The sequence below is a fragment of the Lampris incognitus genome, chromosome 1 (assembly GCF_029633865.1).
Source record: "Lampris incognitus isolate fLamInc1 chromosome 1, fLamInc1.hap2, whole genome shotgun sequence".
Classification (NCBI taxonomy): Eukaryota; Metazoa; Chordata; class Actinopteri; order Lampriformes; family Lampridae; genus Lampris; species Lampris incognitus.
This window is the reverse complement of record NC_079211.1, coordinates 36,970,834-36,992,067: the sequence shown is the minus strand read 5'-3', so window position 1 is coordinate 36,992,067 and position 21,234 is coordinate 36,970,834. Positions and strand designations below refer to the sequence as shown.

The window sequence follows — 21,234 nt, the reverse complement described above, 5'->3', positions numbered from 1 at the left end:
AGAGACTGAGTGGCCGGAGAGGGAAACTCTGTCTCTCTCTGGGGCTGAGAAAGAGACAGAGACTCATGGAGTCACAGAGGACGTCAGATACAGAAGTACACAGTACACCAACAGACGTAAAAAGACGGAGACAGAGAGATGGCACCCATAATGTTTTTTCTCTGCATGCTTGTGAAGAAGATTATGCAAGATTGGACGCACATGCATGCACACATACAAATGCAGAAATAACACTCAATTTAGGTTTATCTCCATATTTCAACTGTCATAGTTATAGTTTTAACATCAGCTGTTTAATGTGTTACATCATTCTATTTCTATACATTAAAGAGTAAAGTGCTCTTGCAACAGAAAAGATGATGTTGCCATGCAATTAAAGCTGAACTGAATTGAACTGAAAGCAAAGAGAGACAGAAAGACAAGTACGGAATAAGAGGAATAAAAAGATAAAGAGAAAAACACGGTAGTGATTAGAAGTAGATGTTAGTCACTAGCCTGTGCATCATGGATGATCCTGTGATGTCTCATGTAAAGGGTGTTATTTTTTTCCACATCTGTGTTTGACATGATGATGTCATTTTTTTTGGGGGGGGGGCTTTTTCTCCCTAATTGTACCCGTCCAATTCCCCCACTCTTCCGAGCTGGCCCCAGTAACTGCTTCACCCCCTCTACTGATCCAGGGAGGGCTGCAGACTGCCACATGCCTCCTCCGATACATGTGGAGTCGCCAGCTGCTTCTTATACTCCTGACAATGAGGAGTTTTGTCAGGTGGACGTAGCGCGTGGGAGGATCACTCTACCCCCCCCCCAGTTCCCCCTCCCCCCTGAACAGTCGCCCTGACTGACCAGAGGAGGCGCTAGTGCAGCGACCAGGTCACATACCCACATCCAGCTTCCCACCCGCAGACACAGCCAATTGTGTGTCTGTAGTGACACCTGACCAAGACGGTGGTAACACGGGGATTCGACCAGCCAATCCCTGTGTTGGTAGGCAACGAAATAGACTGCTACACTACCCAGACACCCCACACGATGATATCCTAACCTTAACCGTCAACATAACCACTATCTAACCTTAACCACTATCTAATCTTAACTCTAAACCCAGATCTTAATCCTAAACGTGACCACCCAAAGGTGGAATTTGTCCGAATATGGGTGGGAAAACAACAACATGTTTAAAGATGACCGCAAACATGTCAAAGAAGAAGGCTAAAGTTCAACACTGTACAAGAGAAGAGACATCGATTTAAATTTTTGTTAGGAGCGAAGCCAAATTCCAGCACCAATTTGAAAATTGTATTCATAACCACAAAACTCCCATCTGAATCAGGGTATATCCAGCTGTAGCTGTGTTTCAGGAGAATTCAAATTATTGATTTAAAATTAATGATGATAAAATTGGCCTATGGTTTCCAATAGCAGTCAAAACATCTTTGCGATAAGAAATGTCTGTAAATATTACATAGGATTCAGTACAGGCAGGATTATATTTCTCAGAGTACCCCTGATTTTGACAGAAATCAGTAGGTAATCTGCTGTGTAATTTTCAAATAGACCAAATAGGCCATTGGTATTTACCAGCTTACTGTTTATGAAACACCCAAAAGTCCTTCTGGAATATTACTTCCACTTCTTCCCAGCCTTGTATCTCAATATAAACTATGCAGACAAACACCTTGAGAATAAATAGAAACTAAATGTTAATTTGATCACTCCAACAGAGCATGAATAGACAGAGGTTCACCTGATGTAAAGCTCATAATTTACTCTTCCTCTTTCAAATGTACTTCCTCTTCCACCAGTGGGCTGTTCTGTGAGAACCCTCCACCAATGATCTTGCTGCAGACGAGCCCCTGCGACCAGTCAGATTGCCAGAACGGTGCCCAGTGCCTGGTGGTTGGTGGGGAACCAATCTGCCGCTGCCTGCCAGGTTTCTACGGCAACAAGTGTCACAAGTTGGCCACTGCTCACTTCCTGGGTCGCGAGGCATATGTGGAGCTACCTGGCGCTAAGCTCCGCCCCTCTGCTCACATCTCATTACAGGTATGGGGATCTTTCACCATTCACAGGCCATCCAGGTCCATGCTGAAACAACTAAATCTACCAACTAAACCGCTAAACACTGAGAGTGTGAATGCTAGACTCTGCTGCGCTACAGTTATTTGGGTTCCCTGAAATAGTCACAGGCCTCTCAAATCAAGCTTGTAGTCTTGGGACTTAGTGCCGATCAAGTAAAGCAAACTGCTACTGCCCACTCTGTTTGCATGGCATGCTGAGCACACACACACACACACACACACACACACACACACACACACACACACACACACACAGACTATGACACAAGTACACAGACACACAGATATATGCACAACCATAAACACATGAACATGTGCCCATAGTTGTTTGTGCCCTTGCACGAACATGCATACATGCACAGGGGCAGTCAAACACTAGGCACAAGGTCAAACACCAACACGCGTTGGCATGCAAACAAAAACTACTGGGTGCACATGTGGTCCTACCCTTTAATTGATGTATACACACATCTATTTGGTACCCATGTATTGAGTGTCAGAGCTGCACAGGAAACATACCTAGAGTGGCGTGTTATTGATATGTAACAACTCTTTGTAATGTTTGTGTATGTGTGTGTGTGGGGGGGGGTGGAGAGAGAGAGAGAACGCAGGCGCATGTGTGTGAGCATGAGCATGCCACTGTGTTCCTGCCAGGAGCTTTCCTTGACTCAGATGCAATAGAAAGAGAGCAAGAGGGGGAGAGAGAGAGAGAGAGAGAGAGGGAGAATGGAAAAAGGTGAAAGGGCCACAGCACTCAATAAATCAAGGTGCTCTCTCTCCCGCTCCCTCTTTTTGCCCCTCCCTCTTTCTCCTTAGGTTCTCCTTTCCTGTCACTCTCTTCTGTCATTTCCTCCTTTCCTGCCCTTAACAGAACAATATTTCACTCTTTTACTCTGTCTGCCTCTTTCTATTTCATGCACCCTTTACTTCTCTCTGTCAGCCCCCCCCCCTCTCTTTCCAGCAGCTTGTTAGCAGGTGTAGATTTGGCTATGCTCCATTCAAGCCAGAGTGTTAAGTGCCTGGCCCCTTGGCCCTATTTCCTCTCAGCTAGTTAGTTAGTGCTTAGCAGAGCACACGAGTAACTGTAACACACCAAGTCTAAATGTGTGTGTATGTGTGTTTGTGTGTGTGTGTGTGTGTGTGTGTGTATGAGGGAGAAATTGAGGGTGGGAGGTACACTTGACCTTGTTTAAGGACTTGCTGCAGATCTGTGATGTATTTCATTCCATTCAAGCTGTCTTTCATATTCATGCAGTAAAGCGCTATACTTATTGACCCACAACCAGGATTTTGATGCAACACAGATGAGTAATTTTACCAACAGTTATGACTAAAGTCTAAAAAAGAATGGGCAAAAATACACAACAAAAAACTAAATCTTTTAAGGTGGGAAGTGGACTGACTGCAAGAGTGAGAAACCATCTGGTGACCAAAAGGTTGCAAGCTTTAATCCCCACACCAGCTACACTGTAGGAATATGTGAACAAGCGATGTTCCACCTCTTCCTTAACAACTGCTGTTAAGCTATGATGGACCCAAGCACTTGGACCCTAATTGCTCCAAGTTGAGCGGCCCAGTGGTCAACATTAGAGGACATGGAAATAGACTTTTAAAAGCCGTGACAAATCTCTTTCCAGTTTTTGCCATATGTTGACTCTTTTGCACCTCATTCCTCACCGGTCCAGAGTACCCACAGACTTGACTTGCTGTCAGCAAATATGACCTACAGCAGTGTTCCATGACACCTTTTTTCTTTGTGGGCCTAGTGCATTCATTTCTTTCCCAGTTGTCAACTTTCAGTGTTTCTAAAGGATAATTTAACAAATCATGTTGCACGATTACCCCTTAAAATCTTTCTGCTCATCTCTCTTTATATCCAAATCTTTCTTCTTTTTTTTTCCTCTAGGTGGCAACAGATAAAGACAATGGAATTCTTTTATATAAGGAGGACCATGATCCCTTGGCGCTTGAATTGTATCAAGGACACATACGACTCATCTATGACATTGCCAATTATCCACCAACAACTGTCTATAGGTAGGCTACATGAACAGGTGCACGCATACGTTCACGGACATAAACCTACAAGCACACACGGTGACTCAGTCACATGTGTGCATAGACACTCACATATAGACAGTAGACGCATGCATGCTGATCCAATTCAGTCACTTTCACTGAAGTCACTCACACTGGAGGATCTGAAGGCTGATTATAATCTCAAATTGGCCATGAAGACTGATTTTCAAGATCGTGGCAAGCCTGCATGAGTCTCTGCAAAATAGGGAAGGTCACAGAGGACAGCTGACACATTATATTTTAGCGTGCGGGGTTTTAAGGTTCAAAAAGTTCGCCTCCTGATAAAGCCTTCAACCAGTCGAGCTATCATAATAATATCAAACATGTTTGATTTTTTATGACTTGAATATGGACATATCTGAGCTTGTCAACAAGTGTGTGATCCTCTATGACTGCAGTCGGAACAAGTGGGCTTGTGTGTGATTATAATTGGTGAAAGTCAGTCATTAAATGTGCAAAGCCAAATCTTATCCAATTTGGTTTGGACTTTAAAAGTCTTCTAGCATGTTAATGGCTTAACTCAAGCACATGCAGAAGAACATGTTTCTTTGGTCACTCACTTAAACACACACATACACACAGTAACACACACACACACACTTTCTTTGCATCCATTAAATAGAATCATAATTTACAGATTTCAGATATTTCATATGTTCAAGATTTTTAAGATTTATTTTACGACAAAAACCTCATTCAGTCACTCACCCATTAACGTTCACATGTAAAAGTCTGTGGAGTTAAAATGAATAAATATATTGTCATTTCTTCCATATAATACATGGGTTGAGATGCTAAAAGATAAAGCCCACTCATTAGCATTATGGTATCAATGGTTTTTGCCTCTCCCAGACTTTGTGGTCAGGTACGACTGGTATTTTGCCTTTTTTGGTGGTGGTGGGGGGGGGGAGTGGCAGTGCACAGGAAGTGATTTATTTTACATATCAGTGAAACGTAATGGCTCCAGGGGAGTTTAAAGGAGATGTACCAAGACCATATTGTTTTGATGTATGAAACAATGGCAGACAGAGGCCCCACGGCCTTCAGGAGAAAGGAAACAGATAACATTTGAGGCAGGAAAACAGGTGAAAAATAAAAGTGATAATTGGAGGAATAAAACTGGAATAAAGATAGGTCCTGAGATCTACAACTGTCAGCTGTACACACATGGTTTGCTTCCTCCTATTTGAATTTATTCCGCAAATTCATTCAGCACAACTGACGTAGTGGGACAAAAGTTTCCAATTTAGCAACTTATTTCTAATTGTAGTAAGCTTGGTGTTTTTAGATTTTATTTGATAATTTTATCTTGACGTGGCCATAGCTTATTATTAAACTATTTTATTTTTTGATATACTTTATTAGTCGTCATGGGGAAATGATGCTCTGCATTTAACCCATCCTAGCTGTGTAGCTAGGAGCAGTGGGCAGCTGCCGTGCAGCATCCAGGGACCAATTCCAGTTCGTCTTGCCATGCCTTGGTCAGGAGCAGACAGGAGTATTAACCCTAACATGCATGTCTTTTTGATGGTGGGAGGAAACTGGAGCACCCATAGAAAACCCACCGCAGACATGGGGAGAACATGCAAATTCCACACAGAGGACGAACTGGGATAACCCCCAAGGTTGGACAACCCCAGGGTTCGAACCCAGGACCTTCTTGCCTTGAGACAACAGTGCTTTTTTTTTTTTTTATGAAAAAAACATGAATAGTATACATCTTTCGACAGCGTTAACAACTGGGCCACTATGCTGGCCACTCACAATGAAAAAAAAAATTATGTTGTCACCCATGTTGACTATTCTCAGGACCGGGCTGATCATGCAATTTCGTTTGCACACCACTCCTGATGTCACTAAAGGTGAAATGTGGCTAAATCATGGTGCAGTTAGCACTCACAGCGACAGAAGTGCTAATGAGCAAAAAAAACGTACATAGTGGGACTTTAAATGCTTTATTTGTGTCCATTCGGTGAAATTGTAATTTACACAGGATGTAAATTTCACTGAATTTTAAGGTGACTTAAGGACAGCAGCACACAAAAAGCAAATACACTCTAACCTTAATCAGTCAAAACACTCTCAACTTTTTTATTTACCTGCGCTGGTGGGAATTATCATTTACACAGGCTAATAATAGCAGTTGTACATTATTTTAAGGACATTTAAAGATGAATGGACAAGGTTTTGAGTTGGCCATGTACACAAAACCAAAGACAGACTCTGCCTCTCTAGCCCTCTTTCTCAGTCTCTCTATCATCCATATGCGCACACACATACACACACATTTTTCCATATCCAAGCATTTCCCTCAACAAACAAACGCGAACTATCAAGAATTCATTTGCAGTCCTGACTAGACTGTCATGTCCCCGAATAAAAACATCAAAAGTCTCTACAAGTTAACCATCAAACAAAAGAAACAATAGCCTTCATTCAGCAGGCTAGCAAGCAGGAGAAGTTGCTGTAAGCCCCAGAATATTGCATAGCAAACTATGTAGGCAACCTCTTAGGAGGGGATATTCCATGTTAAGCTATGGAAAGAGCCAGGGCAGTCTAGGCAGAGAATATGACCTTGTTATAAATGCATATTTGAATGACATTTCATTTATGGCTTTTTTTCCTCTTTACTTTGGCATCTAGTATAGGTGGTCATTTTCATTTCTTTTCTACTTATTAATTTTATTTTCATTTATTCTATCCAACTCTTGTGTAGCCAGGTCTTTAAAAGAGAAACCACTGGCAAAAATAATATTTGTGATCAAAAATCGTAAGTACATTGTCTGACATTGCAAGAGTAAATAGATCAGAACAAGGTCAAAAAAAAATTTTTTTTGGGGGGGGGGGGTCTCCTTTTTCTCCCCAATTGTACTTGGCCAATTACCCCACTCTTGCAAGCCGTCCCGATCACTGATCTGCCTTCTCTGCTGATCCAAAGAGGGCTGCAGACTACCACATGCCTCCTCCGATACATGTGGAGTCGCCAGCCGCTTCTTTTCACCTGACAGTGAGGAGTTTCACCAGGGGGACATAGTGCGTGGGAGGATCATGCTATTCCCCCCAGTTCCCCCTCCCCACTGAACAGGGGCCCCGACCGACCAGAGGAGGCACTAGTGCAGCAACCAGGACAAATACCCAGGTCTGGCTTCCCACCTGTAGACACAGCCATTTGTGTCTGTAGGGATGCCTGACCAAGCCAGAGGCAACACAGGGATTCGGACTAGCGATCCCTGTGTTGGTAGGCAACAGGAATAGACTGCTACACCACCCGGTACCAGGTCAAAATTTTATTGTGGCACTCAAAACTGCTTTCAATGTAATTCAGTTTCCATTTTCAGCATTTTTCTAAATTCTCATTTTCGTGTTTTTTTGTAACAAATGGAAACAGGACTTAAGAGAACACACAGCAAAGGATTTTCTTTGTTCATTGCATTGCTTTCAATGTTCTGTTCTTCCAGTTATTATAAGCCAATGTTAGTTTAATTTCTGGTTCACTCATCACAGTAATGCGTGCTCTATCTTATGTCTCTCACACTGACACCCACAGGTCTTCTGCTGCAGCTCTTCATTAAGCCATTTGTAATACATGGTAAGCTGTTCAGAGCGGTCGTAAGCTCTTCCAGCTACAGCAGTGAGCCACCTATATTAAATGAATTGATGCATTCTTACATTAATACAGGCAGCTAAAGCTTAGCCTCCTACCCCATGGTCTGTCATGTGTAATATAGAAAAGGTTTTCGCAGAGGTCTTCATTTTTTTGCAGCCGGGAATTAAAGTTTTAGTGTTAAATTCGCTACATTACTGATGCGACCATGGGGAAATTATTTCATATTTAGGTTTTTGATTTTTTGTTTCAGCTGCCAGAATAAATAAAATTAATTTTAATGCAGTAGCAGCTGCTTTATTGAAGCAAGATAAGTAGCTATACTATTACAAAAAGCTTTGTTTTGTTTTGTTTTTTGTTTTTGTTTTTTCCATTATAGGTTTGTTCCTCACTGATTGCCATGTTTTGTGCAGTGCATTTGTGCCATCTGCCGAAATCCCAATCCTTTTTTATTCCCTGCAAAAATGTTTCCTCTGTAACGTCACACACTGTATATATAGCCCTGACAATCCATTCAACATGTCCTACACTCACATTGCTGCACTCCTTTGATTAAATCAAAGTTGGATTGATGTCAGAAGCTCAAATCCACACAATCCAGCCCACTTAAATTCTCTGTGGCATGCCTATACACTTGTACACTAACCTGTACAAGAAGGAAAGAAAAAAGAGAGAGAATAACTTGTGAGGATTGTTTGACTGCATGGTGCCTTTGTGATGGACACTTTTGCAAGAAAGAGAGGTGAAGAGAGAGAGAAAGAGAGAGAGAATGCCGTCTGTCTGGTTATGACTGGCTCTTATCGATTCTGTCTGTTTCTCTGTCTGCCCTGTCTGTAGCAGGCGAAGAGAGATAGAGAAAGACAGAAATAAAGATGTAGAGAACTGCGAGGAGGGGATACCAAATTACAATCACAATTCAGTTTGCACCACCAGCACAGAAAATCAGCCGCGTCGTATGCAGCACTGGCCAATGTGGAACACCCTGACCGGCTAACATTCACAGCTACGTTAGCAGTGCAGTCGGGCTTATAATGCTAACTCCAAAAAATGAAGTGGAAATGAATCAATGGAAGGAGAGAGGGTGGGGACAAGTCGACTGAAGATGGAGAGTCTGAGAGCAGACTAGCAGGAGTAGAGAGAAAGGGAACAAGAGACCGATGGACAGAGAGAGCGCAAGAGAGACAGGGAGAAAAGGCAAGGAGCAGCAGAAGAGAAAGTGTATTCTCTCTGTCTCTCTCTATCCCTTTTTCTCTCTCCTGTCATTAGTTTGAACAGGTTGAAAGAGGGCTAGGGTCTCTAGTAGTCAAACCATATCCGGCAGTTTCTGTGGTGTGCCTCTGTGAAAGGGAGTCAGGTTGTTTATTATGCTGCCCTTGCGGTTAAAACAACTTGATATATACAACAATAATTCATCATATGACACAAGAGAAATAATTGCGACTTGGCTTAAAACATAAACTTAGCTTTTTAAAAAAAACTTTGGGTGTGCTGGCATTATTAGTAATATTTCAGTGTGATTCATAATACCCAAGTATTAAAATGGTGGTGCATACAAATGCCACATCCTGCCTTCAGCAACTCAATAACACTGTGATGCATACTAAAGCATCATCATGAACTCATTAACCTGTGTGCTGTTGACTTTCGGTGCCTGTTAAAGTGCTGTTTACTTGGATAGTTTTTGGGCAAATTCTGCTTATTTCCATACACGGGGATACTTCTGACAAGGATATGGTAGGGAATACTCATGTAAACTGCTTATCCCCAAATTGACCTTAACCAGGACATGTGCCAGTGTCTGGAATGCTTGTACTCAGAGAACACACAGGCAAAAAAGACAAGAGGAAGGGAAGGTCTGAGAGGAAGGAAGGAAAGAATGAAGGAATGGAAATGACAGAGTGAATCGGATTAGGCAGTGGCACAGACGGGAGGGGTGGAAAATGGGTTGAAATGGTCAAAGCAGAGGAGATGGATGGATGGATGATAGGTATATATAGTTTATATATAGACAGGCTCATAGATTAGATAGATAGATAGATAGATAGATAGATAGATAGATAGATAGATAGATAGATAGATAGATAGATAGATAGATAGATAGATAGATAGATAGATAGATAGATAGATAGATAGATAGATAGATAGAAGGATGGATGATAGATATATATAGTTTATATATAGACAGGCTCATAGATAGATAAGTGGGTAGTTGGTTGGGTGGATAGAAAAGGAAATGAAATAACAGACATGATACAGACACAGATGGGTTGAATACGTTGCCTGCCAGAAGGAGAGACCGTGAGGGGGGGGTGAAATAGATGGATAGAAATGGTTGAAAGAAAAGACCATGAGACACGGTTGAATGGCAGGTTGGATGAGAGAAGAGTGAGAAATGACAGAGGGGATGGAGTAAGAGAAGTGGGGGGAGAGGAGGGACAAGTAAACCGCAGAGTGAGTCAGGGAATTATCCCTGTCTGGCCCTGTTAGCTTGACATGGACCACGCCTGGTAGGCACTGAGTGAGTGAAAGAGAGAGAGAGAGACTGTGGGTAAGAAAGAATGGGAGCGAGATCATGACAGGGTGACAAGCAGGATAGAGTAAAAAATAGAGAAGCAAAGCGAGTGAAAAAGAGTGAGACTATATGGAAAAGTTAGAGGCAGAGATGAGGAGAAAGAAAGTACAAAAGAGTGCAAGTGAGAGAGGGAGATGCATGAGAGAAAGACAAAGGGAGGTGGAGATGTATTAGTGAAAAGCAAGCAGAAGCTCCCATATGTATCATATTGAGAGAGAGAGAGAGAGAGAGAGAGAGAGAGAGAGAGAGAGAGAGAGAGAGAGAGAGAGAGAGAGAGAGAGAGAGAGAGAGAGAGAGAGAGAAGAAAGAAAGAGAGAAAGAGTGTGTGTGTAAAACAGAGCGATTAAGATATCCATATAGCCAAACCATGTCTGAGCCAAAAGCTGAGCACTAAGTAAACATTGTCGCTATGTAATGTTTAACATTAGCCAAACTGTAACACCAAAGAACACCCAACTCCAAGCCCGGGGCTCAACTTACCACAACCAACCATGTACTCCCCCCATACATGTGCCATCTCTTTGATTGCACAAAGCTTCTTATCTGCCTTAATTTAGAAAATAAACCATAAACTAACTAAAATAGCATAGCTAGCAAAGCACAGCAGAACAGACCACCACCATTAAATTGATACTGTCCAGAAAGCGGGTTTGGATCACTGGCAGATTCATTACAAGATATTGTCCATGTACTTACTGCCAGCACTTGAGAATGATCCTCTTTTAGTGGTTGTGAAACCAAGGGCCAGGGCCCGATTCCAGTCCCTGGGATGTTTCATGGCGATTCCTGAGCTTGTTATCTTGTGTAAAGACAAATAGGCAAAGGAACTGTCCGTTGAATTGATGCCAAACTTGAAATGATTGGGAAATGTTCCAATTTTTTGCCAGACCAAACGTAAGCCAATGCAAATTCAATGCTGATAAAATTGAAAATCGGTGACTTTTTCGTCTTTTCTTTTTTTCCCTTTGGTTTACCAATTCAATTCGTTAAGTTAAGTTAATGAGGCATTTGGATGCAGAGCTTTCCAATCTGACTCTGAGAAAGGTGTTTTCTGAAGCTGTTTGACGCTTTAAACAGGATCTCATTTGAAGTGTGCAGCACCCCAAAGGCATAACAACATGCATGGTGTGGGAATATTGCCAGGAAAGTTTGCTGATACAACTCAAGTAGATTAAACACCTGTAAAGATAGGTACACACAGGGGTGTCCGGGTGGTGTGGCGGTCTATTCCATTGCCTACCAACACGGGGATCACCGGTTCAAATCCCCGTGTTACCTCCAGCTTGCTTGGGCGTCCCTACAGACACAATTGGCCATGTCTGTGGGTGGGAAGTCGGATGTGGGTATGTGTCCTGGTCGCTGCACTTAGTGCCTCCGCTAGTCGGTCGGAGCGCCTGTTTTGTGGGGGGGGAATAGTGTGATCCTCCCATGAGCTATGTCCCCCTGGTGAAACTCCTCACTGTCAGGTGAAAAGAAGTGGCTGGCAACTCCACATGTATTGGAGGAGGCAAGAGAGAGAAACCGCACCCATGTTTCCAAGGAAATGTATATAGTAAGCAAAGTGTAGGCAAACTGTTGAAAAGTCCAAAAAATCAAAATGTGAAACAGCTGTGTTTTTTTTTGGTTGGCCAGCTTTAAGCCATTCATCCTTTTCCTTGTGTGCAGGACTACATCATCAAAAACATCCAAGTGAAAACAAAGAAACACGGATTGAAAATGCCATCCCTGCCACTCTTTAAGTCATAGTCATAGTCAACATATCGATCCATTTTTTATTTCTTTACTCGTTTTCTTTTTCACATTGGCATTAACATTTAGCCATGACCCCTGAGAGCAGGATAAGCGGTTTGACTAATGGATATATATATATAAAACTTTGTTAAAAGAAACACTCAATGGTAGGGATAGTGCTCAACAAATGAGCAAAATAATCCAGTGAGTCAAGTAAATTCTATGAGACAGTACAAGTCGTAAGCAATCATCACCTGTCAATAGCATGAAACAGGCTTATACTGTCTCATAAAGAATTTACTTGACTCCTTGGATTTTTTTTGGGGGGGGGACCCCCCCTTTTTCTCCCCAATTGTATCCAGCCAATTACCCCACTCTTCCGAGCCGTCCCGATCTCAGACCACCACATGCCTCCTCCGATACATGTGGCATCGCCAGCCGCTTCTTTTCACCTGACAGTGAGGAGTTTTGCCAGGGAGACGTAGCGCTTGGGAGGATCACGCTATTCCCCCCGGTCCCCCCTCCCCCCGAACGGGCACCACCACCGACCAGAGGAGGCGCTAGTGCAGCGACCAGGACACATGCCCAAATCTGACTTCCCACCCGCAGACGTGGCCAAATGTGTCTGTTGGGACACCCGACCAAGCCGGAGGTAACACAAAGATTCAAACCGGAGATCCCTGTGTTGTTAGGCAACGGAATAGACCACCATACCACCCGAATGCCCCATAGGATTATATATTTTAGCATCAATATTCAGCATTTCTTATTCACAACCTAAAAATTTACAAAAAATAAAAATGTCTCAACAGAGAAGAGAAAGGAATAATAATAATGACAGAAAAGTCCTCTCTGCACAGCAAATGCATTGCCAGTGAAGGTCACTGAATTTGATTTTGCCTATGAACATTTCAGGCACCCTTACAAGGCAGCAAAATACCATACTGGGGGCCTGGTAAAAAACCTTGCCAACATCAACACACATCACTGTCGCAGCTGAAAGAACGACTCGTTGCACCGTTCTCCGACACCAAACTCTTCTCCTCTCTATTGGCTCCAAAGTAAACTCGGTTGAATATGAAGTCGCAGTTTCCGAGAACAGCAACTTGTGTAAGCAAGACAGGTGAAGCCCTCTGCAATCTGCTCCACTGTATTGCTCTAATGTGTTGTCCTCATAGACGGTATAAATTAGAGTTGACCCATTCCTTCCCTAAACTCACCTGGCAATGTATTAGACATCCGGAGAGAGCTGAAGATAGAAAAGTCAGAGTGACGGAAAGTGGAATTTAAGGCGAGATAAAGGCGAGAGACAAGGGGAGAGGGGTGGAAAGAAAGGAGATGAAAATTAGCATCTAGGGGGCATTTGCCTCTGTGACTTGCAAACCCATAATGCAGTGCAATGTGTTCATTACGCTGGCTGCCCAACTGCTGGCGTTCAGGTGTGAGTTGTTCATTGTAGCCTGAACTCAAACCCATTCTATAGCCTTACAAGGAAGAGAGGAGACGAGGGAGTAAAACAGAAATCGGCAATAAGGGAAAGATTTCAATAGAGAGAGATGGGAGGTAAAACATATACAAGTGCTGTCTTGATGCATGCTCAAATAATCCCAGACAGAATCCAAGATCCATGATATACAAGTTCTCCAGCATGCCTTTATTAACAGTAGTGAAGGTGTTTATGCAAGCACATGTTAGTGAACCATGTGTGTCTATGGACGTGTGTGTGTGTGTGTGTGAGTTGGTTTGCATGCGTATTCATGTATGTGTGTGCATGCATGTGTGTGTGTGTGTGTGTGTGCAGTTATGTATGTATACATGCGCCTGTTTGTGACATACTGTGTATGAGTGTGTAATTGTGTATAAATATAAATGTGGACCGTGTATGACTTTTTGTGCATGTGTATGTTTATTTTTTGTGTGCATGTGTCTGTACGTATATGAATGCATGCATGTATGTGTGTGCATACCTGTTTGGTTGTATGTGTCTATGTGCACAGGTGCATTGTGTGCAAGACCACATGCATGCATGCATGCATGTGTGTCTGTGGATGTGCCTGTGTCCCTGTGTGCACAGGTGTCCGAGTGTGGGTGTTGTATATTAATGTGTTGGCCTTTACTAAATGCCACACTAATCTCCCATCAGGTCAAAGAGAGCACGTCTACTGTTATTCATCAGGGAGGATACAGCAGGATAGAGGGAGAGAGTAAGAGAGTGATGGATGGAGTAAGGTATCAACCGAGGGATAGGTAGATTGAGGAAAAGAAGACGACAAGAGACAGAAAATGGACGGGTAAAATGATGACAGAGACGGATGGGCAGGAAGAGGAAAAGCTGCATGAAGCGAGAAAAGGGATGCAGAGAGGGAGGGGAAATGGAAGGAAAGGGAATGAGAGCAGGAATAGACCAAGCTGTGAAGACAGGTCCTACACATACCAACATCACCATAAAAGCCTGTGTGTGTAGCACTGTTCACAGCTGAGTTTATTCAGAGGTACCTTCATATTCCAATATTATTCACAATATCAGACTGTTCCCTTTGAAAATGTTGATACCATTTATTGTTAACAATAGCCAGAATAGGCTGATATACTCATGACAAGGGCAAAGAAAAAGAAACATACCCAGTCCCCCAAAGGTTATAGATCATAAAGCTTGAAACCCACTCCCCGTCATATTCCTGAGACCTTATTAGGACCAAATCCAAGAGAACCAATAACGGATACCCGATATTTAAAATCTAAGACTCCATTCCTTAAAGTCTTAAAACCAAGAAAGTATAAATTTCCTATTAAGTGACCAGCCTGGTTTCACGAGAGCTTTAAAACAGCGAGGAAGAAAGCAGTGAACAGGCTCGCCGCTCAGCAGCTGCCATCTCAGCAACGACTAATTGAGGTTACCACGGCAATATGGGACTGGGATGGCTGTCTGCTACACATCATTCTAACCAGAGTGGGCTGCTGAGCAGACACACACACACACACACACACACACACACACATACACACACACACACATACAGATTCATGTTCGTATACTATATACGGAGGCACAGAAACAGACACACACACACACAAATGTTTTCAGACTCAAAAACACACATAAACACATACTGTGCATGCTTGCCTGGGCACACAGACACAGATTTATAGGCACACACACACACACAACACACATGCCGCTCACACATACGCACACAGATAGAAACGTGCGCCCATGCACACACAAATATTCACACACAGACATTGCCAAAAAAGGACACACTGACGATTAGAAGCCATACGTGGACGTGAACAAACACACACACACTTAGCTCAGCAAAACTAAAGAAATGTATGTACACACTCACACACACAGACACACACCACAAATGTGGTCTAGGAAAACTTGTAAGTAAATGATAGCAGTACCTAATTAGATTCAATAGTGGATGGAAGTGGATCTGCACAGTTGTTTCTAATCTAAATATCTTTTTTTGCTTCGAGATAAAGTCAGTGAACGGTAATTATTTCTGGGTTTGTTTTTGATTCACTTATAATACGGCACTTCTCGGTTTTAGGAAGTTTTTTTGAAGACGTTTATTTGTGTGTGTGTGTGTGTGTGTGTGTGTGTGTGTGTGTGTGTGTGTGTGTGTGTGTGTGTGTGTGTGTGTGTGTGTGCATGCATTAAGTGTTTTTGATTCTGGACTGACAGGAAATTGACTTGCCCTGTGGGCTTGGGCGAGCGGGACGAGAGAGGGAGACGGTTGAAATCTGCGACAGCCGTGTGTTTGTTTTTATTGAATTCTATAATGGGCCGCTTTTGACTGAGTCACAGAGCCAAGCCAGTGACTTCAAAGAATTTGACACACACACACACACACACACACACACACACACACACACACACACACACACACACACACAGTGTGGTTGTGCGTACTGTACATACAAACACACCTACTCATGCAGATGTGCATTCACACACACACACAAACGCAGATTTATATAAATGTGCGCACACAAACACACACATTCAACTTAGTCAGGTTCTGGAAAATGTTTTCTTGATACAGCCTGATATTGGCAAACATGACACACACACACACACACACACACACACACACACACACACACACACACACACACACACACACACACACACACACACACACACACAGAGTCTGGTTTCACTATCCTTGTGTGGACCCCTCACTGACTACATTCTTTTCCTAGCCCTTAACCCTAACCTTAACCACACAAACTACATGCCTAACCCTACCCTAACCTTAACCTAACCCTAATTCTAACCGTAACCCTAAAACCAAGTCCTAACCCTAAAATAGACCCTTTTCCTTGTGAGGACCTCTGAATATGATAGCTAAACATGTACACACACACATATACACACACATACTTGCAAATAGGGTTCTTGTACATTTGAATATTGGTCTTCTATTGCCACCAGGTGGAGAAGCGATGTCACAGCTCTTAATTCAGGTTCTGTATATGTAAGCACATGTGCACATGCATGCATGTGATTGTGCACATACATGCATGTGTGTATGTGCACAATCACATACTTGGCTTGTTCAGTTCTGCTCATACTCATCAGTGTGTTAGCATCAAATCTATTCAAAAATGATGAGCGCTGCTGATTTGGGCTACTTGAGCGGTGCTCATTGGTTTGCCACGTAAAAGGGGGATGCTGTAAGATGAGAAACACTTAGAGGAGACGAGAGGAGAGAAGCGGTGAGGAGACAATGGGGGCTACAGTTGAGGAGCATGACCTTTCCTCCTCTTTCCTTCTCTCTCTTTTCCTTCTTCCCTCTCCCTTCCTCGTCTCCTGTCTTCCCCGCCTCTGTTCTTTCCCCCTCACTCCTCTTTTCTTCTCCTTTTCTGTCTTTTGATTCCTGTTAAGAGGAGGAGGAAGAGAAAAAACAACTCTGTGAGGAAAGCAAGCAAGAGCGCTAATCTTCAGAGGTCGCAGACCGGCATGTTGCCTGCTTGCAACAGGCCTGTCTGAAGCCATTATTGAATTACAAGGCTTCTAATGCAAACCATACATGTGTCTGTGTTGGGTCTACGTCGAAGTAAATGTCTCTTAGTTTTAGAAACCACAGTCTGAATGCTGAGTCTCAAATATATATATATATATTTTTTAGGAAGACAATTACAGTTGTTTGCTTTTGTCTATGTATTTGTTTCATTTCATCACATAAATAAATTCACCCTTAGATCAGATGTACAAAATATGTATGCCGGTGCCAGAACCACTGAATTTTACATGAGCAATTTCTTTCTAATGTTAGACCAGGGTTTGTTTTTGTTTTTTTGTTTTTTTACTTAATTTCTGTATTTTATGCATCTTATTGGAAAGTGCAAATGTCTGACTCAGGATCATGTTGTTACCCTAATAACACCAATTCATAAGGTGTAGTCTTTTCATCTATATGCACATACAGCGTGGTTGCTACCCTGTCTGTAAATCTTAACACCTTCAGGGGTTGCAAAACATTTAAATGCAAGATGAAAATGGTTTTTTAACCATTATAAAGACCCTAAAGTTTTAAATGCACAGCTCTATTGTATAAGCAGTGACTCATATTGACAACTGGAAAAATATTATATTCTTCTATTTATTCCTAAATTCAAATCAGGTTGTCTGTTTTCTCCATTTTCCTCTTTCCATACTTCTCCATTCTCCTCATATATTATGCTTACCCTGTCTTGAAGGATATTGTGTTTGGTACAGTTTGTCTTTGGGGGGGGGGTTGTTTTTGTTTTTTTTTTGTTTGTCAGGAGCTTAATGGAAGAACAGCTGCAGCAAATGACATGACATTTTCAGGAAAGATGGGTAATGGTCCCCTAGATAACTTGGTTACATTTTGGAGGCAGTTGGGTCGAGGTCGTGGTCAAAATCACAAGAAAGGTCAAAAACTTTTTGTAGCTGTGCCTCAGACCACGTTGTTGTTATTATTATTATAACAATGATATCCCATGGCCTTCAAGGGATTCACTTTCGCTCCTTCCGTATGCTCAGCATTTTCAGTATCTGCAATCTCGGCCCACCTCCAGAGCTCACAGCCACATTTCCATTTGCTGTTAATGTAACACAACTGGGAGCTGAAAGCTCTATAAACAGCTGTCAGTCAAAGCAAGCTTAAGGCTCCTCACTAAGTTAGACGGTAAGCAGCCCCAGACACAGGGAAGTATTGTCTTTACGTTTAGCTCTGGGACTCTGGAGCAGACCACCAATGGAAAGAGTGGCTTCACTCGCTCTTTTGTGTTTTTGATGCTTTGCTTGTTTTCCCCGGGTTTGGGAAAGACAGAATTTGAGTGGACGGAGGCACAATCAACTTTACCACCCCACCGTCTATCTCTCTGCTTCTCTTTCACGCTCTCTCTCTTTCTCTCATTCATGCCAAACCACTGTCTCTATAGCTGTCTGTCGCCCCTCCAGCGAAAACAACTTGGTGCAGAATCTCAGAAACACACACGCGCAAACACATGCACAGATAGATACACCACAAATACATGTACACGTACATAACACACATACACAGACTTAGTTCTTAGGGTCAGATGTGATGCAAAAGGTCATGAACCGTTTTGAGAGTTTGTCATTTTCATTTCTCTAAAAACTAGTTCAGTATAGGTATTCTTCTATTCTTTTTTATAATCCCTTATTTTTTTGGTCATTTCATGAACAGACAGAATGGCAAAAGCAAACAGTCTACTGATGCCAATCGGACGTAGATATTACCTGTAATTCGTCATAAAGAAGATCATTCTAATCATCTGCCCTTCTTTTTTTTATCTTGTCTATTGTTTGCGTGTGTGTGTGTGTGTGTGTGTGTGTGTGTGTGTGTGTGTGTGTGTGTGTGTGTGTGTGTGTGTGTGTGTGTGTGTACAGCGTGGAGTCAGTGAACGATGGTCTCTTCCACACGGTGGAGCTGTTAATTCAGAACCATTCCCTCAGCCTGGTGGTGGACAACGGTGCCCCCAAGAGTCTGGGCAAGCTAGCACGCCAACCCTCTGTCGATCACAACACCCAGCTTTATGTGGGGGGTAAGACAACCACTGCACACAGACACACATTCTGGTACACAACCATGCATGTTGACACATAGGATGTCAAGTTTTGATGACCACAAACACCGATGTCAAACTGTTTACTGTTGTGTATGAGCCACACCAGTCGTGGCTGTAGTTGTCACAGTAAGCACGGCAGTTTTACAACAGTCTGCTGAAAATAGCTTTGGTTGCAAAAGATGTAAAGAGAGCGGATGAAGTTGTGATGAGCAACGCACAATAAAGTTGTAGTGTTCGAACTGAGGTTGCAGTCCACAAGTTTTTAAACATAACATCGGCGACGACGATGGAGGTTCTGTTTCCACCTCTCTCTCCGTTCCTTGGCCTGTTCGGTGAGCTGCCGGTTCCGTGGACTCACTGGCATGAATCGTTTGAAACATTCATAGCAGCCATTGGATTAACAGACGTTAGCAACAAGTGGAAGAGAGTTATGCTCATCCACAACCTGGGCAGCGAGGGACAGCGGATTTTTCGGACTCTTGGCCCCGCCTCCATGTGTCACACAGCTGTCTGGACATTTCGCTGCCCCACAGAGCGTTATGCTCTGTTGGATCTTTTTTCACTGGCACCAGCAACAGATGGGTGACTCAGTCCACCATTACGTAGCCAACCTGAGGGGCCTGGCCAGCCTCTGTAAGTTTGGGGTCCTCGAGGATGAACTGATAAGGGACCAGCTAGCTGAACAAACTAATAACCCAAAACTCAGTGAGAAACTTCTAATGTCCCGTGATGATTAACCCTGGCAAAGGCTGTGTAAATAACATTCCAGCTTGAATCTGCGGCTGGTTTAGCATCGCAACTAGCACCTTCTAGCCTCTCCCTCCCCAAGCCCATGCTAATGATACAGACGGTGCGGTTGTCCATGGGGTCTCCGAGCCCTGGGTCCCCGGAGGACAGCCCCGAGGTGAATTTTGCCAGACCCCAGGGTGCAGCAGCACGCCGGACCTATGGTAATTGCAGCTCCTCATTGCACCCCAACCGAGCCCTGACCTGTCCTGCCAAGGGGAAGAGGTGTCAACGCTATTAGTCCATGGGCCAGAGCCCAAAATGTCCTATTTCGGTACACTCAAGGTGGCAAAACTTACTTATAATTTTTGAAAGGATCCATGTCTGTAGATGATATTTTGGTATGATAACCATTCCTGAGTGGCAGCTGTATCACAGTTATCAGCTCATGAAGTTAACCACCCGCTAAACTAAATTGCATTTTAGACGCTGGTGCATATCCTGGTTTAGCCTCATGGTCAGGACATTTTTCAATGTTCTATAATATTGTCTTTGATATCATTTTAAAGGGGACCTTCTTAGCTTTCATTCAAGCCCTGTTGTGGATATTTCTCACAAATATAGAGGTCACTTGAGCTCTTCAACCCGTCAATAACACACATCTTTCTGCAATGTTCGCCTAAACTATATACTTTCTTTTAGCCCTGTGGCATCTAGGAATATCAGGGACACAAAACACAAAAACTGGAATACTCACAGGACTGTAAAGATTCAGGAAATGTATAATATACCCATACTATTTCATTGTGTGAGGTGATTGTGAACCTTAAATTAGAAGGGCATTATTACTAAGAAACTAACTAGACCAAAGCCAGTTAGTCCATGGGTCAGACCAGATATCGATATCACCCAAGGTGACACAACTTCACTGGTGCCATTTTATTTGGTACACTAACAGAAGTAAAATAATACATGATAACCTTTCCAAATGAGCAGCTATTTCATTTTTCTTTCAGGAAACCTGTTTCTGTGCCTCTCACGATTGTGTATTTGCCCAGATTTTTACAAATATAGCATTTCAACACCCCTGGTACTGATTAGCCTAGCTTAAACTCTGGGACAGTTCTTAGTTGGCCAACAACCAAGGATAACCAGTACTGTGTACTTCCATTCATTGTGCTAAGCTAGGCTAACGTGCAGCCAGATAGCTTTCTACTAAACACATATAGAGGAAACTGGTATCTATCTTCTTGTCTCACTCTGGAGAAGATTGTAAGCTAATTTCCCATAATGTTAGCATGTTCTTTTAATGTATATGTTAATATGATTAGTTAAAGTGGCTACGAGGAACTTTCATCTTGTGTTGATTT

The 21,234-nt window shown here is 42.8% G+C and overlaps 1 protein-coding gene across 1 annotated transcript in view; it reads left to right on the top strand.

Annotated features, from left to right (window-relative positions):
• slit3 (slit homolog 3 (Drosophila)) overlaps positions 1-21,234 on the top strand; it is a 74,987-nt gene that overhangs the window by 36,877 nt on the left and 16,876 nt on the right. The window contains exons 14-16 of the mRNA XM_056277538.1: positions 1,806-2,046; positions 3,988-4,118; positions 18,960-19,114. Coding sequence (XP_056133513.1) covers positions 1,806-2,046; positions 3,988-4,118; positions 18,960-19,114 — 527 coding nt within the window. The remainder of the gene's footprint in view (positions 1-1,805; positions 2,047-3,987; positions 4,119-18,959; positions 19,115-21,234) is intronic.